The following is a 21,642-nucleotide window of genomic DNA, read 5'->3' on the forward strand; positions in this document are numbered from 1 at the left end:
GATGCCCAGAGAAAGGCAGGAGGGGCCCAGCTTTGACACGGGCCGTGCGGGGTGTGCGTATGACGCCTGGGAGACCACCCCCCCACCCCGCTCCTCCTGCCTCTCGGCTCCCCTTCCGTGGTTTTTCAGGGCCTTTCCCTGCTCCTGAGCCGACGGCGCCAGCACAGGGAGGAGGGATGTGGCCATTCCCTGAACTGCCCCTGGGTCCCAGGCAGGGGTCTGGCCCACGGGGAAGTAGGGGAGTTTGCCGGGATCCCTGCCCACAGTGCGCAGGGCTTAGGGAGACAGAGAGACAGCAGTGCGGGGGAGACCGGGGAAGAGGCCCGGCTGGTCACCCGTCCTGGCAAGGCCACCGATCTGCCCAAGTGCAAGACCCAGATTCCCTCAGGGCAGCCCCTTCCCCTTCCGAGCTGCATAGCCCCCCAGCCATCAGGGGGACCTTCCTAAAATGTGTCTGCATCCCCCTCCTGCTCGGGTCCCTGCAGCAGCATTCTCCAAGCTGGCCCGCACACGGGGCCTCTCCGGCTGGGCTGCCCTGTGGACCCCCTTCAGGCCACACCGAGACCATCCTGCAGCCCTTCATCTCCAGCCCCCGCCCTCCTCCCACCCCTTCCCACCTCGGCGCGTCCCCACATGCACCGCCCCTTTCCCCAGGCCTGTCGGCGATCCCCCGAATCCCTCCCTGAGCCCGGGCAGGGTGGTCAGTGCTGGGTCGTGTAACTCTGCCCCCTGTCCCCCGACACAGAATCTCAGGGTGCGGAGCAGCGGAGGGACCGAATTCTTCACGCGGTCGGCCACCAAGTTCAAGGGTGCCCTGGCCCAGAAGTTCATGTTCGTGGATGGAGACCGGGCCATCTGCGGCTCCTACAGGTGACTCTGGCTTTCTGGGGGCCAGGGGAGGGGCGGCTCCAGTTCCCAGCTGGTTTCTGCCCTTAATCCTGCCTTGTGACACCCCGGTTATTCCAGTTGACTGGTCCCCAGACTGCTGAGGTGTGAGTGGGGCTGGGCATGCCCGCACGCTGCCCGCCCGTCTCGGAAGCAGGCAGAGCGACGCTTTTATCCGTGAGACTGTTGTTCCTGCCTCGAGGTGTCAACAGCCAGAGGTGGGCTGTGGGCCAGGCCGGCTGCGTCCTCCCGGGCCCACAGCGCGGTCACTTGGAGAGCTGCTCTCAGGGAGGGGCCAGGACGAGGACGGTGCGGTCTAGCTCTGCCAGCCCTGCCACGCAGGGGGCAGCAAGGCAGGGGCCATCCACGGCCACACGGGGTGGGCACAAGTCACTGTGCCGACGACCCCCGCTGTCCAGGCTGCACATCCGCAAGGAGCTTGCCACACAGGCGCTGCCTGAGGTCCCACACCGGGCCTGACGCTGGGGCTCGGGCCCCGTCGGGCCCCGTCCTCTGCCCCTGCTCGCTTGTCTTTAATCCCTTCTGTGGCCACGGTCTGATGGACGCTGGCCTGTGCGTGCACGGGGGTGGGGGGCTGGGGGCTGCTCCCTCTTCCCGGGCCCTGGGCCCTGCGCCTGACCAGGCTGCCGCCCTTTGTTGCAGCTTCACGTGGTCGGCTGCAAGGACGGACAGGAACGTGATCTCCGTGCTGTCGGGCCAGGTGGTGGAGATGTTCGACCGGCAGTTCCAGGAGCTGTACCTCACGTCACACGGCGTCAGCCTCAAGGACATCCCCATGGAGAAGGAGCCCGAGCCCGAGCCCGTCGTGCTGCACTCTGTGGTCCCGCAGGTGCCCTCGGGCACCACGGCCAAGAGGCTTGTCAACCCCAAGTACGCGCTGGTCAAGGCCAAGAGTGCTGACGAGATTGCCAAGTTGTCCTCCGAGCGGCAGGAGGCCTCCAGGACCCTGGCGGTGGGGGACACGGCCCTAGCCGAGCTGCCGGGAGACCTCCCCGAGCCGCCCCTGCCCATCCACCCGGGGCTGCTCAACCTGGAACGGGCCAACATGTTTGAATACCTGCCCACGTGGGTGGAGCCGGACCCGGAACCTGGCAGCGACATCCTAGGCTACATCAACATCATCGACCCCAACATCTGGAACCCCCAGCCCAGCCAGATGAACCGCATCAAGATCCAGGACACATCCCAGGCCAGGACCCAGCTGTGGAGGCAGAGCCAGGACTCCAGCCCCGCCCCCCAGCCCAGATCCCCCCAGGACGGGGTCCCAGCCGAGAACAGCCTCCCCCAGGGGGACACCGAGCCACGGCCTCCTGTGCCCAAGCCCCGCACAGTCCCAGTGGCAGACCTGCTTGCCCAGGAGGGCGGCGGTGTTGGCTGGGCCCTGGCAACCCCAGAGGGGCAGGCACCCCATAACCGGACGGACCACGGGCTCCCCAGGACGGCAGGCCCAGGCCATGCCCCGCTTCAGTACCAGCTGTCTATGACCCAGGATGACCCCGACGGCGGGGGGCCGGTGGTCCCCAATGGGCTGGAGGGGGAGGAGGAGGAAGACGACGACGACTACGTGACGCTCAGTGACCAGGACAGCCTCTCGGGCAGCTCCGGCCGTGTCCCTGGCCCCGAGCGGCCCTCGGTGGTCTCCTCATCCGTGTCAGAGGAGTGTTCTGAGGTGACGGAGCACTCGGCCGCCCTCCGGAGTGGCCACTCAGAGCAGGTGGCCAACGGGTCAGCCCAGCCCCCCCGCCAACATCTGAGCACTCCCCACATGACCCGTGGGACCTTTGGTGGACCCCTGGGTGGCTCCTCGTGGGCCCAGGGTCAGGAAAGAGAAGAGGCAGGCGCTCTGAGGATGCAGGCCCCACACCTGGCAGACAAGGAGGCACAGGTGGGTCGGGGCCCCCGCGCACCAGGGTCCTGGGAGCCCCTCCCCCACGCGTGAGCACCCAAAGGTGCCGTCTGCTGGGCAGCCGCCTCCCCAGGTCATTACCCAGCATCCCATAAAGGCAACCTGAGCCAGCTGCCAGGATCCGAAAGGAAACACACAACACACCCAGAGGTTTCAGGGGTGTGGTGTTATGTGGGTGGTCTGCTCCCTAGTCTGTGGATGAGGAGATGGCGGCGGCACAGAGATGTTCCTTCACACCCTGAGATCACACAGCAGTAGGTAGTCTTTGCCCGGACCTTATGTCAAGCCACCTCCGTGGCGATCCCTTTGACTGTGGCCCTGGGGACCACTCCCCTCCCCGCTCCCCCAGGCCGGGAAACAACTTGCCCCTGTCCTCGACCTCTCCACCCTGCAGCCAGCCCAGCCCCCAGGGCCCGTCCTACCTGGGAACAGCACGCGGCTGATCATGCCCGGCATGAGGATCAGGCCCATGGGCAGCATCTTGAGGTAGCCGGCCAGGATGGAGCCCCCCTTGGCGTGGTTCAGGTCCCTGGCAGACAGCGACCGCTGCACGATGACCTGGGGGCAGGGGGAGGCGGTGAGCCCCAGCCTTCTCGGGATTTCTCGCCCCTGGGCCTCAGGGAGTGTGTGAGATAGGTGCTGACCCACTAGCCCGAGACCGGCCTGAGACGACCGCGCCCACCCTGACACCCAGCAGCATCCCTGCCAGTTGTCTGAGCACCTGGGGCCAAGGTTCTCTCCGGGGACTCAGTCTCCCTATCTGTCGAGGAGGGAAGGTGTCGGTCCTGACCAGCCCGTCACCCTGGCAGTTGTCAGGGCGGGAGGAGACCCTGGGTGGGTAGGTTATCAGGGACACCCCCCCACCTCCCGCACCCTCACGAGAGGCTGGCAGGCTCACGCACGTGCCAAGAGCAGACACTGGTTCCAACTGTGTCGTGTCCCTGGCAGAGGTCTGGAGTTTTAGGACCTGGGTTTGGGGAAGCTTGCGCTTCAGTAATGGAAGGAGCTAGAAGCTGCAGCATGAGGGCAACTCGTCATGTGGCCTCAGGCAGCTCCTGCCCGGGCCTCAGCTTCCAGATACGCAGAACGGGAGGAGAGTGGTTGGAACTGATGGCATCTGAGATCCCTCCCAGTTCTGACACCATGGTTCTACTTTTTTAAAAAAGAATGTGGGACTTTAAAGAGCTTTACTGAGACGTGACTCACGCACAGCTCAGCCACGTAAAGTGTACACCTCCATGGTTTTTAGATCAGGCAGGGATGGGGTCACTTTCAAAGCTCTCAGGGTGCAGCCCACTGAATCCACTAGAATATTCCTTGGTGTCCATTGGGAGACTCCACCCTCCCCGGCTCATCCTCCAGCACCTTTTCATCAACAGGAGAAAATAACCTGGGTTTACATCAAAGCAAAGGGGCTCCAGGGCATTCTGGGAAATAGTGGCTTGTAGCCTGTTCTCCATCAGAGGACCTCAGATGCTTTCTCTATGTGGTCTTTTCCATCTTTTCCCAAGGTCTTACCTGGCTGAAGATAGTCAGTACTTAATAGTCGTGGACCTAGTGGGCCATGCTTGATCTAACGTCTGACGCCTAGGGAACAGTTAACATCCAACGGAACAAATGCAGACTCATTGTGTCAGGAGTAGGAGTGGAAACAGCCTTTGTTTTAGGAGAAACCTGTTTCCACCACTGTACTCGAACTCCCTCCACTTTCACAAAAGTGGTTTTTGTAAAGGCCCAAAATTGCGTGTGTCCATCTCAGAGGCCCCTCAGTGCTCATTTGTGTTTAGGGTCCTTAAGAGAAACTGTCGTGTGCTTCTTCAGAGGCCCACCTAAGTGTCTCAGAGAAAATGAGATGAAAATTGTACTCCTGTAAGGGAGCTCTGGATCAGAGGTGATTATCCCTCAAAATATAGGCTTCTGAGCAGTTTGTAATATTCACCTCAAGGTCCAGAAGCGAAGGCATGTCCTTGGAGGTGTGCCTACTCGCACTTACTGTGGAGCGCAGTCCCACAGAGGCCGAATAGCACTTGGATGTTGGCTGGACCGCGTCTAAAAATAGAACTCTGGGACTTCCCTGGCAGTCCAGTGGTTAGGACTCTGTGCTTTCCCTGCCGAGGGCGTGGGTTCAATCCCTGGTCGGGGAACTAAGATCCCACAGGCCCCGTGATGCAGCCCAGGGGAAAAAAAAAAAAAAGAACTCTGACCTGCCCGGGAAGCCACCCCGTTACGTACAATAAACAGCTCTCGGAGCCACACAGGAAGGCCGACGGTTATCTCCAGTAACCACTGAGGAGGCTGCACGATGACTGCTCTAACAGTTAGCCCCAGGTGGCCAGGACCTAATCAGTAACTGACAGCATCTCTAACTTTTGTCCCCTACTCGCTTCCTACCCCCGCCAATCACACGGTCGCCCCACCTCCCGTGTCCCCGGGCCGCGGCCTCCCATCAGGGTCTCCCATCAGGACCTCTGCAGAGCTCCCTGGCTCATCTGCCTGCCTTTCAGCCTCGGCCAAATGTGAGGGATGGAAGCTGCCTCCCGTTTGCTGTAGCTCAAAATAAACTGCCTTTGCTTTTCTTAATAAAAAAAAAAAAATGACAGGGTGCCCGGGCTGGCGGCGCGGGGTCTACAGGGCAAGCTGATTCCAATCCTGCCTCTCCGCCAGCTCCTGTGACGTGCCTAAGTCCTTTCCTCGCTTTGGGCCTCAGTTTCCCCGTCTAGACAGTGAGGGGGTCAGACGTGCTTCTCTGTAGACCCTTCCCCTGTGATGTTCTGTGATTACAAGAGCCCAGGGCCGCGCTCCCCACGGGAGAGAAGAGTTTCCCTAAATTCCTCCGTGTCTCCCTTATTTTGCTCCGTGCTCTTGGCGGCCAGCCCCGGGAGGTGGGCGGGACAACCGTGGTCGCCCCATTCTACAGCTGGAGAAGCTGAGGCTCGGTGCCCCAGCAGGCAAGGCCGGGGCCTCCCCGGCAGCATCGTCCCAGTGCCTCTCTGCACAGGCCCTGCCGGAGGCCAGCTCCCTCTCCCGGCCCGGCCACTGGACCTCCCCGAACCGCTCTGTCCTCGCCTGCGAGATGTGACACGACCCCCGACCCGCAGGGTTGCTGCAAATCCTGGATGAGGCCGCGTGTGGACGGCCAAGCCCGTGCCCGGGTGGCCGGCTGCGAGTCACCAAGTTTAGGCGTTCGTCAGGGCCACCTCGGGGTCAGCTACGGCCCTGTGCCACCCAGGAGCATTTGGGCCCCTTGGCTGTGAGATGGGGACAAGAGAGCCCACGGGAACACGGGGAGAAACGAGGTGACGGGGCCCACGCACTTGACACTGCGCCTGACCTGCACAGGAGCCTGAGAAGTGGTGGCCGCCGTGAGGGCTGACCCAGCCGCTGCCTGAAAGACAGCCCGCGGCAGGTGACGAGAGGAGCGCCGGCACCACGGGAGCGGGCAGGCCCCAAGGACCCTCTGGTCTGTGCGCCTCCTGGGGGTACTGGCTGAGCAGCTGAGGTCGGGGAGGGGTGTGGCAGCTCTCTGCCCACCGGGCCTCTGCCTCCCGTTTTATTGGATTTGTTGGGCTCTGATGTCACCTACGCACTGTGGCTGAGCTGGGAGACACTGAGAAGCCTAAAGAAAACAAAAAGCGCCCGTGGCCCCAGCACACAGAGCTGCCGCCTGCCGCTGACCACACCGTGGGTGTCCCGGGGGCTGAGTAGAGTCCTGCCAAGCCCCCAGGACCCAGTAGGTCGGTACCTGCGTGGCGGGGGTTCTGGTCCAAGGCCCAGCAGTCGCCCAGGCAGACCCAGCCTGAGCAGGACGATGGTGGGGGGGGAAGGCTGAGGCCAGGCGCGGGCCCCCAGTGCCGGTGGCACTCTGGACCACCTTGGGGTCAGCTGCCTCCTTGTGTGACCTTCTTATCCAGGAGAGAAGCCCAGTCCAGCCCTGACCTCCAGGCCACTCACCTGGCCCTCATGGGAAAATCTCCTGAATGCTGCCCCACCCAGAGACGCCAGTGCCACGCCAGGCCATGCTCAGTGCGGAGGGAGCGAGAGGTGCCCTGGGGCAGAGGGGCCCCAGCTGGCCCACAGGGCAGTCCAGACACTTCCCCACACGCCCTCCACCGCCGGCCTTTCAACCAGCCCCTCGCTCACCCAGGCCGGCGGCCCCCAGGCCTCCCAGGGGTGCTAGGCAGACAGACACCTGTGGTGGGCGCAGCCTACAAGGGACTCTCCGGCACCATGTCACAGATGGGAAAACTGAGGCCCAGCCTCCCAGGGTTCCTGGACCCTCCCAACATAGATTGCCTCCCGCCGTCACAGCCCAGGCAGGGTCTCCCAGCGAGCACACAAAACACCTGTGCTCGGGAGCTGCAGAGCGCTCCTTGCTGGGCAGGCACTCCACCCTGGGTCTCAGTGTTCTGGCCTGTGGATGGGGCCGCCAGGCCTGCCTCGCAGGGAAGCTGCCCCCATTCACCCCACAGTGACTGGCTGGGTCGACTCTCGGGCTGGCTGCCTCACTCCTGGGTGGGGCCCCCGAGGCCATGGGTCCAGAGGCGAGGACGGTCATCAGGCCCGTGCCCGCCGAGGTTCTGGTGCTCACGAGGCCCCTTCCCGCCCAAGTGCCACCTGGAGCTACCCGTGGCCCTCGAGGCAGGCAGGGCGGGGGCATCGTCTGCTTCCGCCCAGAGAGGGAGCAGGGCCGCCTGGTGCCACCTGGTACGTGCCCAACTTGGGAAGGCCTAGAGTCAGACTCCGGAGGAAGACCTAGCTGCCACACTCACCAGACACGCGGGCGCAGGGGGAGGCACTGTCTCTGGCATCCCTGTCCGCCCCTCTTACAGAGAATGTGGAGGAGGGGAGAGGGGCATGGGGAAGAGTAGGCGCTGGCCTTAGTGCGACCTCGCAGGCGGACCGTTCCCCTGGGACACGTGGGGAAACCGAGGCACGGGGGCTGGAAGACACTCGTCTAGGACCACCAGCTGGTGAGTGGCAAGGCCAGGAAGCAAACCCAGGTGTGCCGGCTGCAGCCTGCCTGGCAAGGGCCCCTCAGGAAGGGGCAGAGCTGCCCCAGCCCCTGGGTCTCACTCACTCTGCTCTCTCTCTCCCAGGGCCAGCGGTTCCACCACTACCAAGTCCCTAGGGATAAAGATGCCTTCCCGCAGCCGTCGAGGACCCTGGGACCCCCGCGGTACCGCCCCGCCGCCAATGGCACCCAGAGCTCCGGCAGGAAAGTGGGCCTGGCTGTGGCAGCTCCCCAGCACCGGCAGGCCAAGGGTAGCCCAGGGCCCTGTGAGCTGCCGGGTCCTGGGACCCCAAGACTGGCCCGAAACGCCAGCCCCCAGGCCGACGGCAGGGCCGCCGAGGAGCATTCCAGCCCCCTCGGAATTCCGTACTCCAAACTGTCCCAGTTGAAGCACCTGAAGGCCAGGATGGGTGGCGGCCAGTGGGCTTCATCCGACTCTAAACGGCAGGCCCAGGCCCCCCGGGACTGCAAGGACCCCTAACACCTTATGCCCGGGCCTGAAGCCACGCCATCCACGGCTTCCACCCCAGCCCGGGCTCACCGTGCAGGTGTTCCCTGGCCGCCCTGACCTCCAGAGCCACCCTGGAATGCAGGAAGGTAGGGAGGGCGGTGACCTCACCTGGTCAGTGCACCAGTACCAGGTGGCCGTGACGGTTAGGCCGAAGGTCATCCCGGTCCACGGGAGGTCCCCCGTGTAGGGGTCTCGGAACATGTGCATGGCGTCTGCCCGCGGCATGTGGCAGGTGGTGTTGGAGATGATCCTGGATGGGATGGCCCGGGCGTAGGCTGATGCCAGCTGATCATACCCGCCGATCTGCTCGAAAGCTGGAGGGGGCGGGCGCGACAGGCACAGTTGGTGGCTGGTGGCCGTGACTCCCAGCCCCACTGCCCTCATCTCACGAGTAACTTCTTGATGCATGAAACTCAACTTTTTCCCACTTCACCTTTTCCAGTGTCTGGAAAGGTATGGAGGTAGAGGGTTTTAAAAAAGGTGAATTCAAAGGACTATTTTGTTTGTATTTAAAATGATAATATTAAATGAGCATTCCACACGAGGGCACCCCAGTGTCCTGCCGGCCTCTGGACGCCCACCAGCCTCAGGCGAGGAGCTCTCTGCCAGGCTGTCGACCCAAGGAGGCAAACGTGTCTTTTCTTGGCGTTCGAGGACCTTCCTGAGCAATCTGAAGGGCTAACGTTCTGACCCAGGGGCTTCCAAAGGACGTGACTTTGGCAGAGCTGAGTATGGCTGGGGGATGTGGCACTGAGAAGGGACACAGAGTCCCCAGAGGGGCAGGAGCGCCACCAAGGTTACACCGCCAGCCGGCCGGCACAAGCCAACCACGTTCACCCCCTCACTGCTCCTGTCTGCCTCGGGGTCTGGGCCCACCTGTGGCTTTTGCTTTGCCTGTGGTCACTCCCCCGCCCCGATCCAGACCAGGCCTGGCTGCCTGGGTGCCTCTCCCGCAGTGGGCTCTGGGTACACAGGCCCCTGGTCTGTGAGGAGGCTGGGCAGCCACAGGTCCCACTCCCCCGCCTTCCCCAGCAGGCGGCCCGCTGCCCGGACTCTGGGCTCCCGGCATCAGTGCCACCTGTAGCCCAGGCCAGGCCAGGGTGAGCGCTCAGAGAGAACGGATGAACACTAGACACGGGTCGGAAACTGCCCAGCCACAGGGTCCTAGAGCCTGAGTCTGGAAGAGACCGTTTGCTCTCCGTGGGATCCTCCTGGCTCTGCTTGCATACTTCCCGGGATGGGGATCTCACTACCTCTGGGGCATCCCCCACCCCGAGCTTCCTCCCTGTTCCCAGACCAGGAGATCCAAACCCCCCTTCTCTCCGCCTTGCCTTTGTCCCGCTTGCTTCTTAAGATCTTGGACATGCTTTGAAACAATGGGGGCAGATGTCCAGGCAGGTCTGTGGTCACCCACCTGCAGCCCTGCTCCCATTGAGCCCCGAGCCCGCGTGGGTGCGGACAGCCCTGCCTCCTGAGTCAGGTCCGCAGCCAGATGCCATACGGCCTGGAGCTGGTGACAGAAGTGCTGCTGGGCAGCAGGGGTGGGAGGGGAGCAGGCCTCCGTCACCCAGGGGAGGCCGGTGGGGGGCTGACTGCCTCGTGGCTTGACCTCGTGAGGCCACCGACCCCCAGTACGGACACCGGGGCCCTGACAGGGCAGCACCCAGACCCCAAAGGGCTCGCTGCTGTGACAGCCCCCATGGCCTCTCACCTTTGACCGTCAGGATCACGGCTCCCACCACCATGATGAGCGTTTGCAGGGCATCTGTGTAGATCACAGCGGCCAGGCCCCCTGTGGGTGGAGACGAGAGAGCTGGAGGGGCCCTGGCCTCGACGGGGGAGGGAAAGGGAGGTGAGCAGAGCTCCGGGAGGGACAGCTGTTCCACATCGACGTCCCCTGCCCTTGCACGGGTGGGTGAGCTGTGGACGCAACAGCCAGGCCAGCGGAGACAGCTGCAGAAGCCCAGGTGCCTGACACGAACTGGCCAGGTCCCAGGCTGTGGGAGGGGGCGGCCCCCTGCCCCCCACCAACCGCTCGGGTTCCCGTGCGTGTCCACAGGCCTCACCTGCCACCCGCAGGCGCCGTACCTGCGATGGTGTACAGGGCCGTGACGGCGAGCATGAGGATGGTGGACAGGTAGAAGTTCCAGCCCAGGCAGATGTGCACGAAGAGGGCCCCCGCGTACAGGTCGATCTGGGGACGGGAAAGGGGTGTGTGCAGGGGCCCGAGGTAACCGCAGGACCCGGAGCGCCACACACCCGACGTGTGGCCTTGATGCCCTGTAGAGGAAGAAGGGGAGACCCCCCCCCACCTTCCAGGGACTGTTCTGAAGGGGAGGAAGTCCTGGCTGTGGACAAGCAGTGTGCAGGGGACGTTGCTGATGTTAATAAAGTCCTGAGTGGCCTCTGCCCACCAGGGAGCGGTGTTGCTGTTCAGTCTGGCCCCTGCCTGGGGATGGAAAAGGGAGTCCGGGAGGGCTTCCTGGAGGTGGGGGGGTCCAAGAAGACGAGTGAGCCTTCATCTCCAGACCCACGTCTGTCTGGGTCCCTGTGTCCCTGTTCTCTGCTCCCTGTTAAGCAGGGCACCCCAAGAAGAAACCAGATATGTGCCAGGGGTGGGCTGGGGGAACAGAGGGGCCGTCTTGCTTATTGACCCACCATGGGGTTTACACTGAAGCCAGGACCACGGCTCAGGCCGAGGCTGCTTTCTAGGGCCGAACTGGACACAATCCTGCCATCCCAGGCCCTGGGGCAGCACAGAGGCAAGAGTTGAAGCCCTGGGGCGAGTCTTCTAGCCTCAGCGCTGGAATGGGCCTTACGGACCACAACTGCCCGCCCCTCCCCACTGCGCAGTGGGTGCCCAGGTAAGGAGAGAGGACCCGATCCTGCGGGACCTAGGGCTGGGCCAGGGTCCCTCCCCACCGCAAGTTTCCGAAACTGCCATTCTGGGCTTGCTTAATGGCAGGGAGATAACCCAAAATACAGCCTTTGGGGCCAAGAGGCTCCTCAGAGAGCTGGGCAAGCCCGCGGGTTAGCTGAGCTTGCCGAGTGGGGGACAGTCTGCCCGAGGCCTGGGGCACCGGCCGAGCTAGGAGCTGCAGCCCTGCTAGGAGTCAGGCTTGTGGAACCCCTGCTTCCCCCAGGCTCCTCCCCTCCCCTCTCCTGGAGAGGGCAGCTGCCAGCGTGGGCACTCAGACAAGGTATTCTCGGGAGTCGGCGGCCCCTCACCCCCACCCCGGCTGCGAGTCTGTGTGTCCACCTCCAGCCCAAGCTCAGAAGCCCAGAGCTGCTGGATATCAGAGCAGGAAGGACTCTCCAAGCCCCCTGCCCCGTCAGACCAGGGACAAACTGAGGCCCATGGAGGGCAAGCGGCCTCTTCAAGGCGAGGCTCTGGCAGGTATCAGAGATGGAGGGGACTGGCGACGGAGCAGGGGGGCTCTAGAAAGTAGCAGCCCCTCCTCCCACCTGACTGTCCTCCAGCCACTGCTCAAGACCACTCCCTGGACCCCATCTGCCTCAGAGGACAGCCCTGGCCTGTGCGCCCAGCCTCCAGGCTCTGGCCACGCATCCCTTTAAGCCCAGGTAAGTCTGGTCACGCCGACATTCCACGCCAGGCACTTTGCTGCCTCCAGGCCTTGGCCCGCCCAAGTCCCTCTGCCCTGGGACCTCCCATCTCTGCATCTCATCGCTCAGGACTCAGCCCGCCCCGACGCCCTGCTCCCCGACTGCTCTACTGCTCAGGGACTTCCAGGGCAGCAGATCTGAAGAGTGATGCGCGGGCAGCGGGAACAGCACAGGCACAGGTGTGGAGGTGGGACTTTAGCCGCCATCCCCCCTGGGGACCCTACGCAGCTGCCGCTGGAGGCCAGCAAATGTGCGGTTGCCTGCCGGCTCTAAAGGAGACCCCACGAGGAGCCTCAGACGACCCCCGGGCAGATCTGACCTCTCCTTCTGCCGACGGAGCTCCCTCTCCTGGGGCCCCAGGTGAGCTGCAGCCTGCTAGAAGCTAAGAGCCCCGCTCGGACCTGGGTCTGTGTCCCTGGTGAGCACGTCGCCTTACCTCCTGAGCCTCTGGGTAAAGCGTGAGTGCAGATGTGGAGAAACACAGGGACTTGTGCTCGGCCCCCTCTGGCCCTTCTGGCCTCTGCAGGCCCTGCGCAGGGCAGGCCGCAGAGGCGCAGGCGGGACCCCTGAGGGAGCCGCTCCACTCCACAGAGTGGGGCACGGGCGCAGAGGCACGAAGCAACTGGCCCAAAGCTGCACGGTTGTGAGCAGGGCTGCGGGCTTTAGGGATGACCCCCGGGGCCCCTGAGAGGGTTGACCCCCCACTCCCGGCACCATCCCATGGGCTTGCAGGGGCCATGAGCCCCGGACATGGGAGGGAGCTGGGCTGAGCTGACCTGCAGGCTAGGGCTGATCCGCTGGCTCGTCACAGCTTCTCAGTACCCCGAGTTCCCCACAGGCACGTGCCCCCTGGCTGGGCCCTGCCCTGTCCTGGCCACCTTCCTGCATGGGACCCTACTGCCCCCTCCCTTTGTGGGTAGCAGAGAAGCTGGGCAGGTCCCTGCACCAACATTTACCACGAGTTTACCCTAAATCATCCCGTGTCCCCGACCCCCAACCTCGCCCATCCCCACAGAGGCCGTCACTGTCCCTTCAGTGTTCTGGACACGTCTCACCTTTGCCACACTCCCTGCACCCAACCCACTGGCCACGGCTGTTGATTCCCAAAGTACTCCTGCCCGCCTCCACTGTCCCCACCCTGGGCCCCATCCCTTTGGAATCCCCTTGCTGGCCCCTCCTGCACGCGGCTTCTTCAGAGGGCCCGCCGAGGTCTCTGCATCTCCACTCACGCAGAATGAAACCCACCTCCTGGCCCAGAGGCCCTGCACGCACCCTCTCCCCAGCCCCATCGCCTTCCCTCAGCGGCTGGACCACTGTCTCCAAAGCAAGCCTGTCCCTTGCTCCTTCTCTTCCGTCCAGATTTCAGCCCTGCATTTGCTACACTGATCACCCTTGTACCACTCAGTGTGGATGCACTGCTCTGTTGACTTATCTCATCTGCCTGGAAGGAAAGGTCCTTGAGAACGAGAAATGGGTTCACCATGGGTGCCCACCCAGGGCCTGGCACACAGTAAGTGCTCAATAAACAGGCACGTTTGCATAGACCAGGGGCTGGCACACTACAGCCCACAGGCTTGATCCCATCAGGCGCACTGGTGTGTCTTTCAAACGCCAACAGCAAACTTGAGTGGTGTGTAAGTGGCATGCAAAGCTGAGCACGCTTTCTATCTGGCCCCTCATGGAAAACCCAGCCGAGCCTGACAGAGATGATTCCATTCAGTCCCATGAGGTGTGCCGAGCACCTAGTACCACTGGGGATACACCAATGAACAGAGAAAAAATGGGAGAGGCAGACTGTGGCCATTCTAATGAAATCATTCAGCGTAAGAAGGTAGCACGTGTGTGAAAGACAGGGGGCGCAGGTCTGCACCTGCGGGGCAGCCGAGGGCCTCGCTGAGAGGGTGAGCTGTGAAAGACCTGAGAGGCGGGGGCGTGAGCCACATGGATATCCAGGGGAAGAGGCTCCAGCCAGAGGGCACAGCAGGTGCAAAGGCCCTGTGGCAGGGTCATGCCTCGGGCGTGCTCGGTGTAGCTGGAGTGATGTTTGCGTCGGGAGAAGCAGGAGAGGTGAGGGTCTTGCTGGCCACGGTTGGCCTTTACCCTGAGTGGCCTGGGGTGTCAGGTCGGGTTTCTCTATTTCCCAGAGCACACGGTGATGGAGCTCGGTTCCCCCCAAGCCCGTGTGAGGCCCCCTGCCACCCATGGCTTGCTCTCTCTGCAGACCACTGTCCCCACATGGGGGCTGGCGGCAGGCGGGCCCTGTGGTCTCTGGACAGGCTGCAGCTGGTGAGGGTCCTGGGCATGCAGACATGTGGGGGCGTTCTTGGGGCTCCACCCAGTGAGGTCAGGGCCTCTGGGGGCCGGCTGGGCACACACACTGCAAACAGCTTCAGCCCAAAACATGAGCTGGGGGGCCCCAGTCCCTCCCAGACCCAGCCCGGCAATCCGCATTCCTCCTGCTTCCCTGTCCGCTTCATCCAGGCAGCCCCAGCCTTGAGGTTCCCCATTTTATAGGTGGGCAAACTGAGTCATCCCATCACAAAGTGGAGTCTGAAGTGCCACGTCCTGGCTCCTTCAGCACCACACGGTAGTGGTCGGGCCCGCTGGGCTCTAACGGTTGTCTCTGCCCGATTCAGCAAGTGGCGACCTTGAGCAGGTGGTGACCACTCCCTAGGTCTCAATCGTCTTGTCTGTAAATAGGGCTGCACACGAGGTGGCCTCTAAGGATTCCCCCACTTTGGCCCCCAACCCCGACATTCTGGACGTCCTGCCCAAGCTATGAGTGTGAGGTGTGAGCTCTGCCTCAGAGCCACCAGTAGGATGAACAGGGGGGTGGGCGGAGAAGAAACCCCTTCGACCAGGGGTTGGCCTCACCAGACTGCCCCCGGCCCCCCGTCTCTCGCCCCTGTCCCCTCCAGTCCATCCTCTGGGGGTGCCGGTGGCACTAACACAGACCTGACCGTGTCACCTCTGCTCAAAGCCTCCAGGGTCCCTTGGGCACTCCTCACTCATCTCTGACGGAGCCCCCTGGGCCAGGGCGGGAACTGCCACCCAAGAGCCAGCTGCAGCCCTCAGGTCTGGCTCGTGTGATGGCTGGTCCGCCTCAGCTGCCACCGCTCCCGGTCACCTCCCTCCCAGCTCCTCCTCTGCTCCCGAGGCGCCTGACCCCTGCAGTCTGGGCCTCCGGACGGGACCACCCCACACGCGCCCTACGCCGTGCACCTCTCTCCTTGGCGTTTGCACCCCCCATGCCGTGCGTACCCCCTTCTCCACTAGACCCCAACCAACGCAACCTCAGCAGGCACCGCCAACCCCTCTTCTGGGTCCGCACTGTCCCCCCCGGCCACCGTGACACACCTGCGTCCCCCTGTACTGAGGCCCTGCTGCCAGGGAGGCGGCCGGCACGGGGGGCGGGGGGGGCGGGGGGGGAGGAGCCCGCGTGGGAACTGGGCCTGGAGAGCAGCGGCGCCGTCCTGGTCGGTAGAGCGAAGCCCCAGGGGAGAACTCTTAGGATCTGTCCAGGGAAGAAGGCGGCGCCTGCTCTCTAAACACCCCGAAAGCCACCCAGAAGGAGACGTGCAGACGTGCAGCTCCGGTGAAGGCCCGGCCGGCCGAGGCTCCCGGGGCTGCAGGGGCCGCGGAGGAGGAAGCCCCGGCCACGCCCTCAGAAGCGCCAGGCCTCACGCGGGAGGAAGCAGGCTGGGGCTGGGCGGGCTCGCTCGGCCGGAAGCAGGCCGCCCAGGACCCGCCGTCCACCTCTGAGCCCTCGCAGGGGCCGGAGCTGGAGCGGCTGGACGGCCTCAGGGGACCGGCAGGCACCGAGGACTCGGGAGGGAGAACCCGAGGCCTGGTGCTGCCGCGGAGTTCTCGCGCGCCGGGGACCAGCTCCCCGCCCTCCCGCCCTCCGTCTCCCTACCTGTGAAACCCAGGGTGTGGACAGGACGCGCCCCACGCTGGCCCTCCAGCGGGGCCAGGCCAGGCCCGCAAGGGAAAGGGGGCGCCGCGGGGTCAGCCTAGCGGAGGACTGACAACCAAACGGCATCACGGGCCAGAGACCTCGGGCTCTGGGCGCCCCCTAGTGGGCGGTCCCGGCTCACCCGGTGCCGGCCCTTAACCGTAACCCCTGACACCCCGCATCCAGAACCTGGGCAAAGCAGGAGTCACGGGGCCTGCGTTCTGACCCCAGATTCGCCGGCTGCTGAGCCCAGCCCCAGGGTGCTGGGCCAGCTGTGTGACCCTGGGCAAGTCGGTGTGCCTCTCTGGGCCTCAGTTTCCCCAGCTGTTAGACAAGGCAGAGACAGATCAAGGGATGTCAGGTCCCTTCGAGGACCCCAGAGCAGGGATGTTCCAGCCAGAAGCCGGGGGTGGGGCAGCTCACCGATATCTTGGTGAAGACAGACAGCAGCAGCGACAGGACAGACAGGTACATGCGTATCCGTTGGCCTCCATAGCGCTTCTGGATGTATTCAGGCATGGTGACAATCTGGCGGGGGCATGGGGGCAGGGGTTAAGCGTGCTGTGAGACCACAGCCCATGTTCAGGACCGGGAGCTTCTCACACTCCCAACGCCAGGCCTGGAATTCCAGGCTAAGCGCTCTGATCGCATCCTGAGGGGCTGAGGCCTGGGTGTGGCAGGCTGAGACAGGAGGAATGGATTCGGGGGACTGTGCCTGGGGGCACAGGGATGAGTTTGGAGGCCGTGGTGACAAATCCGGTGAGCTTCGGCTGGTTGGGGAAGCTGGCTGTGCCAGACTGAGACAACCAGGAAAGGGGATCCCCCGGACTTAGTGACAGCCCAGCTGGGGCTGAAGGAGTGGTGGAGTCAAGGACAGTGTCCCCTGGGTGTGCCACCCAGGTGTGCAGACCAGGTGTCTCACCCAGGTGTGCAGCCTGTGTGCTCGGGTAGATGCATCATCCCCCAGATGCAACACGCAGGTACAGTAGAAACCAACAGACGAGGCCCATGGGCTGAGGTCCGAGGGGACCTGTCTTCGTGGGCTGATGGGAATGTTAGCTGGACTAACGACAAACCCAGAACTGAGAGTTGTGGGTTCACTCGCCTTGTGAGTGAAGCCAGGGGTCCTGCCCATCACCACCACCCACTCCAACCAAGGCCCGGATGCAGGCGAGGCTGTCCTGAGGCCCCAGGAGCAGACTCACCTCCGAAGAGATGTAGATGGGCACGAACACCCACGCCAGGGCCAGCAGCACGTACGTGGCCTGAGGAGGACAGAGGCAGAGTAAGGACGGCAGATACCAGGGGTCTGGAGGCCTGAGTTGCCATGAGAACCTGGGGCAGCCCCGCCCCCGCAGCCCTATAAACAGACGGCCAGGCAAAGGCTCACGGCTTCCCGCGGCTCTTCAGCATTCTGAAGACCCAGCTTCCCCAGGAGCGCCGCCTGCCTGGACGCTGGCCACCCCGGTTGCTGGGAGCTGCCCCTCTGGCCACGGAGGGGTAGGCTCTGATGCAGCCCCATCCAGCGTCTCTCAAGGTTGCTGTGCTTCCTCCCACGGCCCCACACAGCCTGGGCCCGCCTTCCAGGAGCTCACATGCCACTCGAAGCCTGCCACCGCCAGGCCTCCAGCTGCGCCCGAACCCGCCAGTCCGATGAAGAGGCCCGAGCCCTCGCTGCTGGCAAACAGGGAGGCTCCCATCTGGAGGAGAGAGAGGAAAAGGATCTAGCAAGAGGCCCACCCTGACTCCGAGCCCCACCCTTGCCACGTTTCCCAGCACCCCAGCTTGGGGAACCCCTGCCTGTCTCAGCCTGCCCCATCACTGCCTGCTTGGGCTGGCCTGGGGGGTGACACTGGGTGAGGAGGACATACATAGTGACCGCAGGGATGCAGATGAGGGCTGACCTAGAGGTCAGATGCGGCCCCACCGGAAGGAGGGGCGGGAGGAGACAGGGTGTACTCACCGGCCCCCATGTCATGTCCCGGCCTGCCAGGAAGTAGCCGCTCACCGTGTTCCTGCTGGCCCTGCATGAGGACTGCAAGGACAGAGGTGGAAACTGGAGCCCTCGCGTGGCTCGCGCCGCTGCTGCGGAAACAGTCCGCTGGCTCCCCAAAGACTTAGACACACAGATTATCCCGGGACCCAGCAAACCCACTCCCAGGACACAGAGAACTGGAAACAGGTGCTCGAGCAAAACCTGTACTCGAATGTTCACAGCGGTGTTATTCACAACAGCCAAAGGGTGGAAACAGCCCCAATGCTCATCAGCTGATGGCGTTAGGAGTAGACAGGAGGCGGCCCTCCCCTCCGTGCAGGGTCCTGGGGTTCACTGAGCAAGTCCCTGTCCCCTGAAGCCCCGGGGTTCACCTGTAAACGGGGCTGGCCTTTGGCCCGGGGCTGTGGGAGAGTTAGGGTGATGTGCACAGTGCCTGCATAGAAGGGGCCCCGCTGCTGCCTGTGATGACCAGAATCGCTTCTCTCCTATCAAAGGTGGGAGAAACTGGCTTATGAACTAGGCTAGGCTGGTGGACACGGAGTTGTCAAAACAGAGACTCCCAGGTCCTGCGCGTCCCTCCCCGCCTCTGGATTCTGGCCCAGCTGGTTTGGTGCCGCTGAGAACCCCTGTGATTCTATCGTTCAGGGCGATGTTCGCCCAGTGAGTCCATCTGACATCGGAGGCGAGACCAGGAAGACGGCGTGCTGTGCCCGGGCCCCCAGCGTGTCAGCCGCATAGAAGGCCCCGAGCCTCGCACTCGGCCTGCCCTTAGAGAGACGTCCTATTCCTCACTTTAGAGACTGAGAAGCTGCTGCCACAGAGTGAAAGGGGCTCGGTCAAGGTCTCCGACAAATCCCCCCCGGGGCTGGGAGGAGGGACCCCGCAGGCACCAGGCCTCCAGGGAGAGGATGCAATGCCCAGGGACGTGCCGGCCGGTTCCCGCACCCCACTGCCCACCCCAGCTGGTACCACCACCGTCCTCTCACCCATATGCCCACGGCCACGTTCAGGGCAAAATACACGGTTATGATGGTGATGTCGACCACGCTCAGCTGCGGCCCGGGGGCGTTGGGACCGCTGGTAGAGTTGTCCGCAGCCATCCTGCAGCAGGGCCAGCTCGAGCGGGAGGGACTGAGGCCAGACCAGGGCAGAAAGGGCTTCCCGGCAGGAAATAAATTGATGATTAAACCGAGCCGACGGTGCCATCTCCTGCCCACGGTGCGGCCGCGTGCAGGGAAGCTGCTTCAAAGTGCAGCTACATCTCCTCCACCCCCAGTGGGGATCGAGGTAGTGGGGAGCACTCGGGGGAGGCTTGGGAAAAGTAAAGGGAGCCTGGTGGATCCAGAGGCAACCAGAATCGTCCCAGAAAGGGGTCGTTACTGAATGGGTGGCTGAACCTGTATGTAATTCGGATAAGAAGCACGGGGGGTTGGGGACAGATGCCCCGCTTCTGGGGACACTGCCATGACGGCAGCCACATCCTTCTGCACCCAGCAGGCCGTGAGTGGACTGAGAGGGTCCTGGGATCGTGACTTGCGTCACACGGTTCACTTCCAGCCACGGCAGTCCTGGTCCTAGGACACCCTTCGCTGGACAATAAAGGCCTGTCACCAAACTTCCTGCTCCCTTTTCTAGACCAGTGATCAGGCCAAACCATCCCATCCTGACCATCCCCTTGGGTCCCCAGGGTCTCCCAGGACCACAGATAACTGGGTCCTAGTATCCAGCAAGCGTCTGCCAGGGGCTGAGAGCCACCATGCTTAGCTCTTCTGCACACTGTCCCCTTTTGCGCTCAGAGTAGGTGGTACGGGTCACAGTCAAGGGACGGAGGCAGGAGGCTGGCCACCTGTCCCTGCACGGCCACTTGGAGGGCCAGAGCTGGGCTTCAGCTCCACATCTGACCCCAGATGCTCCCTGTTGGTGGCAATGATGTCTCTGGTTCCACTGGGTCCTTCCTGCTCAGACTGCTCACTAATTAAATCAGTGTGTACAGCCGGCTGGGTCTCAGTGTGTGACATTTGGAGTTTAACCAGGACACGCAGCCCCTCCAGAAGTGTTAATGAGTGAACGGCTGGCACTGGGAACACACTGGCCTGCAAAACCAACTGTGCCTGTTACTCGGTAACCGAGGCAGAGGGTTTAAAGATTAATCCCCTCACATGCGGCACTAGACAGGGAAGAAAAAGTAAGTCACTGCTTACAGTCAGGCAGGCTCAGACCGCCCCTCCCCAACTACCCTCACCTTCAACGAACTAGCCTCTCAGGTGGTTTTACTTCCCAAGCCATTGCTAGAAATGTATCGTGAATCAAAAGATCACTTTGTACTGGTCAGAAGGACACAACGGGATATAACGTCCAGATTTATGAAACTGGTCTCCTAAAGAGGCAGTAGCTGAAAGAACAGTGTTTGGTCCCCGCTCCACAGCCTGGGTCTCGGAAGGAAATAAACCACTTAGAGACAACACTGCCACCCACTCCACCTTCTGATCAAAAGGCCTGGGGAAAGGAGGCCAAGAAGAGCTGATGGATGGGGACAGCGAGAGGGCGGCAGTGGAGGAAATGAAGGAAGCCTTTATGTCCTGTTTACAAACACCACTTCTGACACCAAATGTGTGTGGGTTTTCTCCACTCCGACCAATTCTCCCTCCCTCTGGACACCAACTGGGTGTCCTGTGACTCAACTCAATTCTGACATTATCTGCGAGTTAGCACAGACCCCACAGGCTAAGGGCTCAGTCCGGCAAAACTGCTCCCACTTCAGATGCCAGGTGCAAGTCCTGGGCCTCCCGTACTTCTGCTGAGCGTCTGTGAATTGGGAGCTCCCCATACCCCTTCTTCAGGTTTGATAATTTGCTAGGATGGCTCACAGAACTCAGGGAAACACTCGATTACTTATGATTATTATAAAGGATGTTTCTACAGGATTCAGATGAAGAGGTCCATTGAGTGAAGTCCAGAAGAGTCCTAGCACCAGTGTGTTCACCAACCTGGGACAGTGTGTTCCCTTCATCGTGTGGGGTTTTTATGGAGGTGTTATCACCTAGGCATGATGGATTAGATCACTGACACTAATAATTAGCTCAAGACTGAAAGTTTCAATCCCCTCATCATGCCTTGGTCTTTCTGGTGTCCAGCCCCCATCCTGAAGCTCTCTAGGGCCCACTGGATTGTACACTTTAAAATAGTTTAAGTGGTGAATTTTATGTTATGTGCATTTTACCTTGAGGATAAAATAAATAGGCTTCTGGAATTTAAAAGGCTTTAGAGGTCTTGGCCTCCTGCAGAGATGTACTGAACCAAGGTAGGACCCTGCACCTATTAAGATTTTCTTCAAATAAACAGCAATACAATAACAGTAGGGGACTCTAATGCCTCACTCTAACAATGGATAGATCATCCAGACAGAGAAGCATAAGGATACAGTGGATTTGAACAACACTACAAACCAACAGACCTAACAGACATATGCAGGACATTCTATCTAATGACAGCAGAAGACATATTCTCAAGTGCATATGGAACGTTTTCTAGAATAGACTATATGTTGGGCCACAAAAGAGGTCATAGCAAATTCAGGAAGAATGAAATCATACCAAGTATCTTCTTTGACCACAGAGGTGTGAAACTAGAAACCAATAACAAGAAGAAAACTGGAAAATTCACAAATACATGGAAATTAAGCAACACTCTCCTGAACAACCAATGGATCAAAGAAGAAATTACAGGGGAAATA

The 21,642-nt window shown here is 62.1% G+C and overlaps 2 protein-coding genes across 6 annotated transcripts in view; one reads left to right on the plus strand and one right to left on the minus strand.

Moving 5' to 3' along the window:
- The window catches only part of FAM83G (family with sequence similarity 83 member G), a 29,067-nt gene extending 20,236 nt beyond the window's left edge, over positions 1-8,831 (plus strand). Inside the window, exons 3-5 of the mRNA XM_065897271.1 lie at positions 746-870; positions 1,549-2,791; positions 7,909-8,831. Coding sequence (XP_065753343.1) covers positions 746-870; positions 1,549-2,791; positions 7,909-8,304 — 1,764 coding nt within the window. The 3' untranslated portion in view covers positions 8,305-8,831. The remainder of the gene's footprint in view (positions 1-745; positions 871-1,548; positions 2,792-7,908) is intronic.
- Positions 1-19,036, minus strand: part of SLC5A10 (solute carrier family 5 member 10) — a 54,548-nt gene extending 35,512 nt beyond the window's left edge. For 2 of the 5 annotated variants that reach the window (XM_065897276.1, XM_065897272.1), the window contains exons 1-9: positions 18,896-19,009; positions 17,877-17,948; positions 17,509-17,613; positions 17,119-17,178; positions 16,337-16,441; positions 10,423-10,528; positions 10,046-10,126; positions 8,443-8,648; positions 3,235-3,370 (exon numbers count right to left, since the gene is read on the minus strand). In XM_065897276.1, the coding sequence (XP_065753348.1) occupies positions 3,235-3,370; positions 8,443-8,648; positions 10,046-10,126; positions 10,423-10,528; positions 16,337-16,441; positions 17,119-17,178; positions 17,509-17,613; positions 17,877-17,948; positions 18,896-19,009 (985 nt within the window). Of the gene's footprint in view, positions 1-3,234; positions 3,371-8,442; positions 8,649-10,045; positions 10,127-10,422; positions 10,529-16,336; positions 16,442-17,118; positions 17,179-17,508; positions 17,614-17,876; positions 17,949-18,895 lie in introns of those variants that run through there. The other 3 variants (XM_065897273.1, XM_065897275.1, XM_065897274.1) reach the window with 3 other exon arrangements.
- Between the last annotated feature and the right edge of the window lie 2,606 nt (positions 19,037-21,642).

The sequence above is a fragment of the Phocoena phocoena genome, chromosome 19, assembly GCF_963924675.1.
Source record: "Phocoena phocoena chromosome 19, mPhoPho1.1, whole genome shotgun sequence".
Lineage (NCBI taxonomy): Eukaryota > Metazoa > Chordata > Mammalia > Artiodactyla > Phocoenidae > Phocoena > Phocoena phocoena.